This window comes from Vulpes lagopus, chromosome 14, assembly GCF_018345385.1.
Source record: "Vulpes lagopus strain Blue_001 chromosome 14, ASM1834538v1, whole genome shotgun sequence".
Classification (NCBI taxonomy): Eukaryota; Metazoa; Chordata; class Mammalia; order Carnivora; family Canidae; genus Vulpes; species Vulpes lagopus.
Genome location: NC_054837.1, coordinates 18505005 through 18519308, shown reverse-complemented (window position 1 = coordinate 18519308; position 14304 = coordinate 18505005). Strand labels below are relative to the sequence as shown.

The following is a 14304-nucleotide window of genomic DNA, read 5'->3' as shown; positions in this document are numbered from 1 at the left end:
ATATATGGCCATCAGAGCTCTGGGGCTGTCAGCTGGCCAGGATAATTTCCTTCCTTTGCTTTGATTGGCTGCTCGGCTCAGAGAATGGTGGGATCTGGGAGTGTGTGGTGAAGGGAAGCCACTGAGTCAAGTGCAAAGAACGTTTAACTCTTTGCTGGTTTTTTGGAGTGTGAGCCTGTGTAGAGTGTGCACAGGCAAGTGCTGCTAGCGGAAGCCCTCACCATGTAAACATTATAACCTAAGTCTGGGAAATCAAAGAAAAGCTTTCCGAACACATTACTCTGAAATAGACCCAAGGTTTGATGGACAAATATCTGCAGTCCTGCTTTGTCCAGAAGCCTCCTTTATAACCATATGTAGCAAATTTTCTGTTGCCAAGTTGAATATCTGTATGGTTAGGGTGGGACCTGAGTTGAATCCAGGGGAGACTGAGCCGGGAGACTGAGTGATGGAGCACGTGTTGGCTTTCTTAGAGGAACAGTGATTTGGGCTTCTGGCTGAGCTTTAAGTCATGAGTAAATGATACACACTACTGAATTGGGTCTATACTTCCATCCTCCTGCTTGTTTATAACTGCTGCAAGATGGGAATGGCCTCTGCCATGGAGCCCAAGGCATTTACCTTTTAAAAAAAGTTATATATTTTTCTGGTTTTCATCTCAACTTGAAGGAGGGCGGATTTTTTTTCTTTCTTTCTTTCTTTTTTTTTTTTTTAAGATTTTATTTATTCATGAGAGACACACAGAGAGAGAGAGAGGCAAAGACATAGGCAGAGGGAGAAGCAGGCTCCATGCAGGGAGCCCGATGTGGGGCTCAATCCCCGGACTCCAGGATCACACGCTGGGCTGAAGGCAGGCACTCAACCACTGAGCCACCCAGGTGTCCCAGATTTTTTTTTCTGAAGCTTGTGTGTAAACCAGTGTAAAGCTCAGACCAAAAAGGTTGGTAGCTCTGGAGCTCTTTGTCATTCACAGGAGGTCCTAGGGGAGAAATCCACAGGGTCATTTGCTGAGTACAAGGGGTTAGGGAACTGATTACTCTCCTTTCTGATTTGAAGTTGAACAATTTGTTTTCATTTCCTATATTTGCACTTAACATCAATTTTGCTTTTCAGCTTTTGCTTTCGAGCGGAGTTTTATTTTGACTAGTTTCTGCCTCACCTTGTGTTCCTAGCTTTTGCTTATTCTCACACCAGAAGTCTATGGAATTATTTGTCTGTAGCGATGAGGTTTTCACTTTATAAATTGTTAAGTTAGGACATAGCGTGTCTGCGCACTGTTGCATATTTAGGCGTGGTTGAGCAAGGAAATGTTAACTTCCTCTTTTCTGCTTTCTGATCATGAAATCCATAGTTTTATAGTCACTTCCCTCACATTCTTAATGGACTTTTAAAATGGTATTAGACCCAGGTGTTAAAGAGAACCCGTGCTGCCAAGTAATTTGCTTGGCATTTTCTGTGTTGCTGTTCGCTCACAGGCAGGTGAGCCCTGTGCAGAGCTGCACTGCCTCTCCCTGGCAGGTCGAGGAGCTGGCTTACTTTACAGTCTTGAGTAACCCAACCTGTGTGTTTTATTCCAGGGTGCCTCCACTTATCCTCAAGGTGGGTATTTTTGGTTCCCTTAAAAGAAAACCTCCACAGAATGTATTAGTCCTGGGTCAGGAGCAGTCACTCTCGGTGGCCGGCCTGTCCACAAGTCCTGTTGTGTGTGCCTCAGTCTTTCTAGACTGCTGAAGAAGTCCCTGTCATCACTTTGCCCCGGCCCATGATCGTAGACACCAGAGCTGTTCATGTGGCGCAACGGGGCCCGAAGAGATTTCAACAGAGCATATATCCACATAAAGAACACTGATACAAGAAAAAGGAAGTTGAAAAAAACTTCGGTAGGCATCCTTTTTGGACTCCTTTGAACTCTACACAGTGTGAATGGAGCCACTATGCTTGGGATGAAAACTTTTCCCTTGCTTCCGAGCACGTTTGACTTACCATTCTCCTTGCCGAGAGTTCAAGAATTTTCAGTGTATTACTCCAAGGCCAGTTAGGAGTCATTATCAGTGCCTCACAAAAGATCTTTTAAAGTATGGACAGAATGACAAAGTTAGTGAACTTGGGGCATATAAAGTGGTTTTGATCAGCATTTTTTCCTAAAATAAAAGCTTATATAAAGTAAGGATGGACAGTTTGGAAAATCTTGGTCTCTTGTTCCTTGAGTCAGGAGAGGGAGGGACTTTTCAGGCCTTTACATCCGAGGTTGGTGAAGTCAGTCTGGATAATAAGCACAGATTATAATGATGGATTGTGAAGCGACTGAATAAGATGACTGCAGGTCAGAAGCTGGTTAAGGCTCTGGGAAGCTGCTGTGCAGGACTAGATGAGGAGGGGCAGCCCTGGTGGTTCAGAGGTTTAGTGCCGCCTTCAGCCCAGGGCGTGATCCTAGAGACCAGGGATCGAGTCCCACGTCAGGCTCCCTGCATGGAGCCTGCTTCCCTCTGCCTGTGTCTCTGCCTCTCTCTCTCTCTCTCTCTTTGTGTGTGTGTGTCTCTCATGAATAAATAAATAAAATCTTAAAAAAAAAAAAAAGGACTAGATGAGGGGGACGGTGTGGGCTGTGGTCAGAGGCCGCCCCCCCGGAACAGTCTGGGTGTGCATGACTGAACTCTGGGTTGTCAGCTAGAAAGACGTCTTATGTGGAACACTTGGAGCCTCTTAAAGGGGAATACTTTATTTGACTAGCAAAATAAACACATGTCACTTTTTTATACCATGGAAGTTTATTAACTTGTTGGAAACCTAGGTTATTGTGAAAAAGAGTGAGCCTGCCGAGTAAAGTGCTGTGTGGCTTTAACAAAACGGTACATTTTGAAGGACCCATTAGAGGCTCCCATAAGCCCCAGTTTGGTAGCATATTCAGCATAATATTGAGCAAGCTAATGTGTGGATTGAACACAGTTATCCTGTGAGGGATGGTTGTTACAGTAAAAAAAAGTCATTCTGAATGATCTTCTATATAATGCAGAGGTCTTATGGGAAGCTTCCCAATGTTGAATTTTGAGAGTTTGAGAGGGTGAAAATGTCTGCGGGCTCATCTGTGATATACCATCATCTCCTTTAAAAACATTGCAGTGTGGAGCTCCTTTATAGAAGCAAATCTGTAAGAAGACATCTGTATGCTTCTGTTCGTGTATATTTAGAGTTGTTTGATTGCAACGGTACTGCCCTGGGCATATAGGATGAGTGCATTCCCTAAGTATGGATTCCTTTTTGACATGAGATGTGAGAAATAAAGTACACTGTGAAATGTAAGTGGGAGAAGTTATGGTTTTCCACCAAAATTGATGGAAAATATCTTTAATAATTAGAAATATGTCATAAGAGTTACATTGAATTATTTATGCCTCAGGAGGAATGTGTTTGCAGGTTTATTTAAAATTACAAACATTCTTTCTTAGAGAACAGCTAGATAATGTATTTACTGGTGTTTAAATTTTGATTTTTACTTTCCCCTCCCCAAAAATGCCTATTGGAGGAAAGTGTTGCCTAACTCTGGGTTTAATTGAGGCATCAGTTTCCAGGAGCTCTGTTGAGTTTTGTGGCTGCTTTGAAATTTTTGAGAACTTTCCTCAAACCCAAAGTAAATGATAGTGCTAGTGTCTAGGTGGTTTTCTGCCACCATAAGGGTTGCTGGCTGGAACATGTCAAAGCCATCAGCCTCAGCTCGGGCCAGCCACATGGAAATTGTGCTGTCACACCTCTCCCCTGTGCCAGCTGTACACACACTTTGGAGGCTGAATTTTCCCTGGGGCTCATGTTGCTGGGCCCCAGGCAGGCCACTGGCTCTTTTAGATAATCACAGTCCATAAGCCAGTGCCCTGACCTGTTTCACTAATATTTCACAAGTTTACGAGGCATGGAGCCAGCTCTGTTGGTAACCTTGGTCATTTTGCCACTTGAGGACTTGCTGGCAATTCCCACCACTTGGGAGTTTTAGCTAGAGGGATACAATAAGAGCTCTCCTGTGACAAGTGGCAGGAACTAATAAGTAATCAGTAAAATTTTAAACATTATTCAAAGCAAGGAGCCTAAATGGTGACTGACTTTTCTCAGCTAAACTTTTAATTCCATGCTAGAAAAGAAGTGATATTCTAGATGATGAAGCTGAGGTGTGACACATCCTTAATGAGACAGCAACTTGATTTTTTTAGTAAATGAAATTACTCTATATGTAAACATTGGAAAACTTATAGGTAGAACTTAAAATAAATCACCATTTAGTTAAAAAAAAGTTCTTGTAACTCTTTTTTTCTGACCTCAGCATGCACTTATATTTGCTGCTTAGAGGTGCAGGTGAGCTGTGCTGTCACCATGACTTGCAATGGATGTCTCTTCTGAGTGGTCCTTCACAAGCCAGCGATTAGACATGGATTCCTTGGTTTATTCACTGCATGATGAATGAGGATGTGTCATGGGTATGAACAAGAAATGCATTTTCATTAGATCCTAGTGCAGAGTGTTTCTGAGAAACACTGCGTCCACATCTTTACCATATAAGGCCAGTATTGTATGGTTTCCTGCAGTTTCCATGTAGTCGAGCTCTCAGCAGTTTATAATTGCCCAGCTCTACCTCTTTAATAACATATACCCACTGGGTAAAAGATGTGCTTTTCTTTTGATTAATTTTGTTATGGATAAGAAGATACTCAGGGGTATAAGCCCTTGAAATCAAGATAGCTGACCCTGGATTGTGTGTGGTGAGCATCCTGTATGTAAAACAGTCCACGCACATTTAAAATGCTAGTTCTTTTCCCATGTCTTCTTTTTTGTTCCTTTATCACTATCAGACATTTAGTCAATTCCCTTTTTGTTCTGCTGAAATTTGATGCTACTTTCCCTGTTTTATTTGGTGTAAGGATTTGTGATGATGTTACAACCAGAGGAAACAGCTGTTGGCAGGATATCATTTTTTATTACCTCTGTTTCTGATGACCAGCTGCCAATAATTCTAACATTACTTTTGTGCCTTTTTCACAACCCGTGGCCTAGTGGGAATTTTCTTTCCCTATGGAAATCTAGTATGGCTGGATGATCAGTGATGTTTTAGAGCTCTGCTTCTTCGCTCCATTTCTTTATTTAGAAAATGGGGATAAATAAAGTCGATATATCAAAAAGCAGCTTAGAATGAGGATCTAAAGGTCTTTTATATAGTTCCTAGCATGTAATATAAGCACTCTGAAAGTATTAGCTATTTTTTAAAGATTTTATTTATTTGTTTGAGAGAGGGAGTGTGCAGGCAGCGGGGTGGGATGGGATGGGATGCGTTGGAGCAGAGGGAGAGGGGGGACCAAGCACACTCCACGCTGAGCATGGAGCCTGACTTGAGACTCGATCTCACAATCCTGAGATTGTGACCTAAGCTGATACCAAGAGTCAGATGCTTAACTGCCACTCAGATACCCCAAGTGTTAGCTATTTTTATTATTACTTATTTTTGATAGGAAGGCAGTGCAGTAGCTCTTTAAGTGATAAATTCCTATGAAAATGTTAGGCTTCTTAGTATATTAATGCTATGGACTTGTCAGCACTGAGCTGAGAATGGAAGCTAGGCTAACTCCTCCTCTCAAATGTCTGACATGACTGAACACTACTGGCCAGTATCTTTAAGCTAGGATTGTATAATTTTCACCTTAAAAAGAAAGTCATTTAGTAAGCTTCTCAGTAGAATTAAGAACAGCTTATATTAGTACTTCCAGATTGCCCTCAAAATTACTGTATATCTGAGCAAAAGCTCTTCTTAGCCCAGATTGGAAAAAATTATTTTGTGTCCTTAGAAGTTCAGAGTTAAGTGACTGTACTTTGCCATCAAAGCTGCCAGATGTGGTTTGCTGGGGAGAGTGTAAGGATGCAAAGACTCCCGAGATAAAGCACTTCAGATAGAAAAACTTTTTTTCCTTTAGAGTAAAAATTTTTTAATGTAAAGTTAGTAACAGTACATTTGTCTTGTTTGTATGTGTGAATAACCATACATTGATGCGTTTCTCAACTTTATATATTTTAATTATTTTTTAAAAATAGGAAGCAAAATAATAGAACACTCATGTACTTACCCACAAGATTAAACAGATGTTAATATTTTCCCCTGTTTATTTCGTACCTCCCGTTTTTGAAAAACAATAAAGCATAACAGATGTAGCTGAAATACCCTTCTCTCCTCTTCTCTTACACCAGAGGTAACCATTTCTTCAAAGTTGGGATGTGTACTTTTATCACGTGTGTATCTATCTATGCATAGGTTATAATATTATATGTGTTATACCTCTACTTAAGTGATGTTTGTTTCCATACTTAGGACACTTAAATTGCTTCTGCTTTTTTACTATTCCCTGTGGTGCCTCAGTTAATATATTTTCTGTGTAAAATATGGGAGCCTTGCTCTTCCACAGACTACCCAGAAGCGGTATTGCTCAGGAGTGGGCATCCCCACCTGACCTTTCTGGATCGCTCTCAAAAAGTATGGTAGCAGGAGAAACTCCTATGCCTGGTGTTTTTGAGTTCCTCTTTCCTGACATCCTTGGCAGCACTTGTATTTCAACTTCCAAACTTTTGCCAGTTTTAATAGTTGTGAAGTGTTACCTCACTATTTTAATCTGTAGTCCCTGATTACCAGTGAGACCAGTAGCTTTTCTTACATCTCTAGGGTGTTTGAGTTTCTTTCCCTGTGAGTTCCGTGCTCGTACCATTTGTCATTCTGTGTAGGTTGTTTGTTGACTTTGTCTAGTATGGATGTTGCATATGTGTTTTTTGTCTGCAACTTGTCTTTCCACTCTGCTTTTTTTTTTCTTTTTGAGAACAACCCACACTGCTGAGTTTGTTGTTGTTGAGGGAGGTTTGCATCAATATTTATGTCATACAGGCATCAGTTTCCCTTTCTTATATTGTCCTCTGTGTGAGGGTGGTACATTCCGTATGTAATGAATTCAGTGGTGCTCTTCTTTCTGTTCTCTGGGAAGTTTTATCTGAGATGATCTCTTCCTTGAGTGGTAAAACTCTGGTAAAACCATCTGGGCCTAGTGACTCTTGGTGTTACATGATTGACTGATAGGGACGTGGGTAATATGTGGACTTTTGTTACTGGTTCTTTTATGGTTATGAGTCTATTCAGGTTTTTTATTTATTTTTTTATATCTTTTACCTTTTTTAAAAAAAGATCTATTTATTTGATAGCACGAGAACACAAGCAGGGGGAATGGCAGTGGGGAGAGGGAGAAGCAGGATCCCTGCTGAGTGGGGGAACTGATGCTCAGTCCCAGCATTCTGGGATCATGACTTGAGCTGAGAGCAGATGCTTAACCGACTGAGCTGCCCAGGTACCCCAGGTTTTTTATTTATTGAAAAAGTTTTGGTATGCTATCTTTTTTTCCTGGGAGATTGCCAGTTCAATCTGGGATGTTCAAATTTATTATCAGATATTATTCCCAGTATTGTCATATCATGTAAGTTTACACCATAAGTTATGTCCCCTTTAAAATTCCTGGTATTTGTGCTTTCTCTCTTTTCCAAATCTCTTGTATTGTGTCAGTTTGGCTTGTTATTTATTTTTGTTAGTTTCTTTTTTTTAATAATAAATTTATTTTTTATTGGTGTTCAATTTGCCAACATACAGAATAACACCCAGTGCTCATCCCCTCAAGTGCCCCTCTCAGTGCCCATCACCCATTCACCCCCACCCCCCTTTTTGTTAGTTTCTTCTTGTAATTTTACATTCTGTGGGTGTGCTCTGTATGTTCTAACTTCTCATATTACGTGCTTAGCTCCTTAATTTTTGGACTTTTTGTATAATCATGTAAGGCTACTGATTTTCCATTGGAGGTCTGTTGTAGCTCTGTCCCACAAATTCTGAAACATCATGTGTTTATCACTTGTAGCCTTTTCTATTGGCCGTTATAATTTTTTGTGTGAATTATTTGGTAAAGTAAAAAAAATTTTCAGGTGCCTTGGGAATATGGGGTTTATATATTTTTCTGTTAATTTTTTAATTGAATTGCATTGTACAGGATATTGATTCCTTGGTATTTTGTGAGATTTGCTTTGTGGTATCCTAATTGGTCATCTTAAAAAGGTAATGCTTAATGTGTGCTTGGAAAAAAAGTTAATTTTTGAAATATTGGCTCCAAGGCTGGATTGGCCCATTAGATCAAGCTTGTTACTTGCTAGAGTCTTCTATATTCATGCTAATTTTTGTCTGTTTGCTTGAGAGTCTTTGTTAACATCTCTTAAGATTATGGCTCTGTCCTTTTCTCTTCCTAGTTCTGTCAGATTTCGCTATAATTATTTTTTTTAAATTATTTTTAATCTATGTAGTTAGAGGAGTTAAGAGTTCATAGAACCCATAGCATCCCAATGAATTGTTTAAATGTTACGTAGTGACATTAACCTTTAATAATGCATTGCATCTTAAAGTTGGTTTGTTCTAGCCAGTTGGCTGTTACATATTTTTATGTTTCCTCCTTTAGTGACCTTTTTAGTTTTTAATTTAGTTGCTTTATTATTTCTTAAACATTTCTTGTAGCTGATTTTAATCTAATCTGAGACATGCCTTTCACTGCTGGATTTAATGTTCATATTATTATTTTGTATTCTGTATATCATCATATTATTATAAAATGGACACCTGTGAGTTCCGCTACCACCTGCTTCAGCAGTAGAATATTACCGGGTGGCAGGCAGTAGCTTCAGGGCTGGGTTACTCACATGGTTTCTGTGTAGTTGCAGGGAGGGAGATAGGGAAAACCAGCTGGCTAGGTGCTCTGTAGCAGTTACCTCTTTAAAGAAAGCTGTGATCAGGGATATGATAGAGTGGATCCCAGCAGTTGCTTAATTTAGGGTACCATTTATTGATCCCTTCAGGTGCTGGGAAAGTACCAAGTCCCCTACTTGATTGTCTTCAGTTAATCCTCACATGAGCTCTTATAGAAGGAGTTGTAACATTCTCATTTTACAGATGAGGAAATGAGGTTGGGAGATGAAGTCATTTGGCCAGGGCCTCAGAGCTGAAAAAGGATGGAGCCACGACGCCAGCCCAGGCAGTCTGCTTCCCAGTCCCTTGTGCTTTGCTGCCTGTAAATGACCTGTCTGTATGGCCCTCCTTATAATAAACAACCACATTCTATATCATATGGTATTCATTGGCATTTTCTTCTAGTATTCTTTTTTTTTGGTAATGCAATTCTAAAGATCCAAATGGGGTTGAATTAGATTTGCAAGGGGAAATGAGCATGTGAAACTCCCAGGCTTTAGGTCTGTGGACAGGCCATCTCCACACCTCAGTTTAGAGTTCTTCTTTCTCAGCAGAAAACCTTCCCAAAGACTATTACCCCCACAGACCTGATTGAATGTCTCCCTTCTGTGTCCTTGCCCCCCTGTACCTGTCCTGGTGGAGCGTGTCTCACACTGCACTGGAATTGGGGATTTAATGGACTCCATGTTCAGCCAATTCAAGGACTGCCCTGTAAACTTTTGTACCCCCAGTACTTAGTATGGTGTCTGGCCCCTAAAAGTTCATAAAGGACACATATTTGTAGTTCTTACCAATTTTTTTTTAAATTTTTATTTATTTATGATAGTCACACAGAGAGACAGAGACAGAGAGGCAGAGACATAGGCAGAGGGAGAAGCAGGCTCCATGCACCGGGAGCCCGACATGGGATTCGATCCCGGGTCTCCAGGATCGCACCCTGGGCCAAAGGCAGGCACTAAACCTCTGCGCCACCCAGGGATCCCCATATTTGTAGTTCTTAATGGCAGAGTAAATTAATATATTATGCTAACATATATATAGAACTAATAAGTGATAGTAGTTTTATTATTATTATTATTTTTTTAAATTTTATTTATTTATGATAGTCACACAGAGAGAGAGAGAGAGAGGCAGAGACATAGAGGGAGAAGCAGGCTCCATTCACCGGGAGCCCGATGTGGGATTCAATCCCGGGTCTCCAGGATCGTGCCCTGGGCCAAAGGCAGGTGCCAAACCTCTGCGCCACCCAGGGATCCAGTTTTTTTATTATTTACTATATTCCAGGCACTATACAGGCTTACCTCATTTACTACCCTTCCCACATACCATGTCTTTTTTTTTTTTTTCAAACTGAAGATCTTTGGCAATCCTGCATGGAGCAAGTCTGTTGATGCCATTTTCCCAATAGCATTTGCTTACTTCATGTCTCTTTGTCACATTTTGGTCATTCTTGGAATATCTCAGACTTTTTCATAACTAGTATATTTGTTAAGGTTTATCTGTGATCAGTGATTACGATTCATTGACAGCATTCTTCAGCAATAAAGTACTTTTTAATTAAGGTTTACAATTGTATTTGTTTTAGACATAAGGCTTGTGCACTTAATAGATTACAGTATGGTGTAAATATAACTTTTATGTGCACTAGGAAATCAGAAATTCATTTGACTTGCTTTAGTTGCAGTGATATGGACCAGAACCTGTAATACCTCTGAGGTACACCTGAAATTAATTTTTTTACATACTTTATACAATTGTAATACTAAGTTATGGTTTGCCAAAAAACTTTAATCTTTACAGTAATCTTGGAAGGTAAGTATTCTTGTTACTCATTTCACAGATGATGAGATGAAGCTCAAGGAGATTATATGACTTGTTTAAGGTCACCTGCTGTTGAAGCAGTAGAGCCTGGTTTTGAACCCATATGTGTCTGACTCTGATACTGTGGTCTTTGCGTTTAGCATACTGCTGCTTTGGAGATTTCCACAATTGAGTTAAAGTAGAGAAATTACAGAATTTCTTGATCTTGAAAAATTTCTGAGACGCCTCACCCCAGTGATGTGATGACTTGCCATAATAGGAAAACAACAACAGCTACAAAGAATAGGTTCAGTGTTGCTTGGCAGTGATTCATCTTTGTAGACCTGCTTTTAGAGCGTATAGGACCTCAGTGTGGACTGGTATTAACCTGCTTAAAAAGGGAAAGAGCTTTTATATACCTGTTGTTATAGTAGTCTTTGTATTAGTTAACACAAAAATGGGCTTGATAAGCCAGATTGACTTGTTAGATTCAAATGTATAACATGAGCATATTGTGATGTCTACTTAATCAGTGTTGAAAATAGTATTCTTAATGAGATGTGGAGTGGATAATGGGTAGGATCCAAGCTGGTGTCAATTAGGTGGTCTGGATGGCTCTTCTGTTGATTGAAGACAGTGAAGAGACTGAGACATTAAAATAAAGTCTGTCCTTCAACCCCTGAGCAATAGATAAAGCTTTTCTTTTTATTATCCTAACTTTGTATGCTCACAATGCCATTCACCTCCAGAACTGGTAATTTGTTATATTCAAGGGTATTAGTTAATTATATTAAAAGTTATATTTAACATTTTGAATAATACCAAGGGCTTTTTAATAGTAAAAACACACCTATAATTTACAAATTGTGTTTTGGTGAAAAGATTTTATATTTTCGTTGGCTATGCCTAATAATGCAGTTGATTAAATAAAATCTCTGTGGTTCTAGAAGTTTGGATCCTTTTGATTTGGTGGAGTAGTTATTTCTAGAAATGCAAATTGACAGTTCCTACTAGTTGACACTGACCGATGTGAATGTCATTATATATAGACTCTGGATTTGGGGTGGAGGTAACAAAGGAAAAAATGGGCTTGAGAAAACATACAGATTCTGTGGTGTTGGTGTTATATAGTAGATTTGTTTCTCTTTTCTTTCAGACTGGTCGGATTGACAAATCCTACCCTACAGTATGTGGCCACACAGGACCGGTGCTTGACATAGACTGGTGCCCACATAATGATCAGGTCATTGCCAGTGGCTCAGAGGACTGCACGGTTATGGTAAGCTCTCAGGGTGTGGCATGCACAAACGCCAGTGAGACCCACCTACTCCTTCCAAAAAGTGTGGGCAGAGGCTTGAAAAGCAGAAGGTCATAGCAATTTTGATTGTCCATTGGATTATACAATATTTTAGTGACAAAGTGTAACTATAGATATAGATATAAACATAACTGTGATATAAGCCCAGGGCTTATATCAAAGACGTACTATATTGTCTTCCTTCTTCTTTTGTATGGGTGTCCACATGCTTAATGACAGTTGTCACATCTGCTCTGTGGGAAGATTTTGGAGAAAGCAGAATGGCTTTCCAGTACTTCTGTGAATGCCCTTCATCCACAATTCCTCTCACTCCTCTAAAGGAGAAAAAACACGGCTGGCATGAATGGTACATTATAGTGAAAGGTTATATGTAAAAAATGGGATATGTAACAGATATTGGGAAATAGTAAGTTTTGCAATAAATAAAGTGCTTACTTCCAAGATAATATCAGAAGGTGTGTTCTGTCTAGTTGAACCCTGTTAAGAAAGTCCTTTTTATGCAGATACACAACATGAAATATATTTAAAGTAGGTTCTTTATATTCCCTCATTTAGATTCCAAGAGTAGGTTAGTGTGAAACCAGGCTTTGGGATACTTTTTAATGCAAAGCTGCTTGTTCTCGATTATGTTCTTCTTAGGCTTAAAATGTAATTATTGGTTTGGATCAATTCTTAATCCTAGTCCAAAATATGTTGAAAGGCTACCATAAGCACGGATGGGGAATAATGTGCTAAGAGTAGAAATAAGTGAAAGTGGTCCCTATGTCAGTTGCAGGCAATCTCATGTCTGAGATTATTATTATTTCACTACTATTATTTCCCTCTTCATTTTCTGTGGACTGAGCTAGACTTAGAAACATTGTTTGGAAGGTTTTATTAATTAAAATGATTTTACATAAACACAAATTAATTCCTGAACTGTGTCATTTAAACATTTACTCATTTTTCCTCATGGACTTTTGGCTAAGGATAACTCCTCCTGTGATCTCATAATTTTGGCAGCCAAGTCACATTATAAAGAAATATGCTGCTGTTAAAAGGAATTGTTCTGCTTAGTGTTCATTGCTAAATTGATCATTTTCGTGGCTGCAGACACATTTTGCTAAGGGAAAGGAATATTATTTAGACCACTGATGCCAAATCTTCAACTAAACCTTAACTTCTTCTGAAGAAGCAGGTTTGATTCATCTTAAGAAAACGCCTTTTTTATTATAAAACATACTTAAACAGGGAAGGAAGTTCAGTGAAGTGAATACCCTCTAACCACCACCCAGGGTAGGAAATAGAACATTTTCTTCTCAGACTCTTCCATGCGCTCCTTCGCTGTGGTAACCACTACTTCTACTCTTCGAATACTCAATTTCTGTTCTTCGTGGTTTTAATTACCCAAGCGTGTATTTCTAGACGCTCTAACTTAGTCTTGCCGGTTTAAAGAACTTGATGTCTTCTAAGTCTTTTGTAATCTGTATCTTCCTCCTCCATTGTTTCCTTGTCCTTAACAATAAATCTGATGAAGAAGCCTGACCTTTGACCTGCATCTTTCAGCTGTCTAGTTTTTGGTGATGGCACGCTCATGGTGCACTTTCAACATGCTTGCCTGTCCTTTGAATTCCCTACAAATTGGCAGCTGGATCCAGAAGTGTGATCAGATTCAGGTTCAGTCCCTTTGGCAAGACTATAGCTAGTGTTATTATGTCCTTCAGTCTAGAGGCCCATGATAGATACCAAGATAATCTGGTCTTTGTTCTTTTTTGATTTGTGCAGTTATCAATGCTCAGTACCTAGATCCATCAAATCCTAAGGGTCACAATATGGTAATGTTAAATTCTGTTATTTTGTTTTCCATTCTTAGCTGGTAAAAATTGAAAGGTGATAACCCCCTCTTATCTACTATTTGGTTGTCTAGTAGTACTGTTCATATAGGAAAGTAGTCTAGATGCTCATTTTTTCCTTTGACTTACCCAGTTTTCAAGATAATGAATTGGTTCTCTGTCTTTCTCAGAAAATGACGAGTTAGGTTCTCTACCCCTGACCCCACTTTCATTTCATCTTGAGCTTGTGGATTTAAATGTATTTCATGGGTTTTGATTCGTTACAATTCTTATTTCAAAGCTTAGGTCATCCAGTCTTTGTTAATGGGAACTTTTTCAAATTTCCTGAGGTTTTTTTGACATACCCTAGTTGTTTTTGATAGTTTCCTTGCTATTTGGTATGTTAAGGTGTTCCAGGCTTGTCTTGGACATCTCTTTACCCACACACTTCATATCAGCCACTTCTCTCAGAAGCTCTGGCTTCTTTTAATGGAAAATGGAATTTCTAGATCAGTCTGGATGCTAGGAATGTTCATTGTTACCATGGTGATCTTTTTTTTTTTTTTTTAAGATTTTGCAGTAAATGG

General features: G+C 39.3%; 1 protein-coding gene across 3 annotated transcripts in view; it reads left to right on the top strand.

Annotated features, from left to right (window-relative positions):
- The window catches only part of CORO1C (coronin 1C), a 74291-nt gene that overhangs the window by 35450 nt on the left and 24537 nt on the right, over positions 1 to 14304 (top strand). For all 3 annotated transcript variants that reach the window (XM_041728775.1, XM_041728776.1, XM_041728777.1), the window contains exon 3: positions 11745 to 11867. In XM_041728775.1, coding sequence (XP_041584709.1) covers positions 11745 to 11867 — 123 coding nt within the window. The remainder of the gene's footprint in view (positions 1 to 11744; positions 11868 to 14304) is intronic.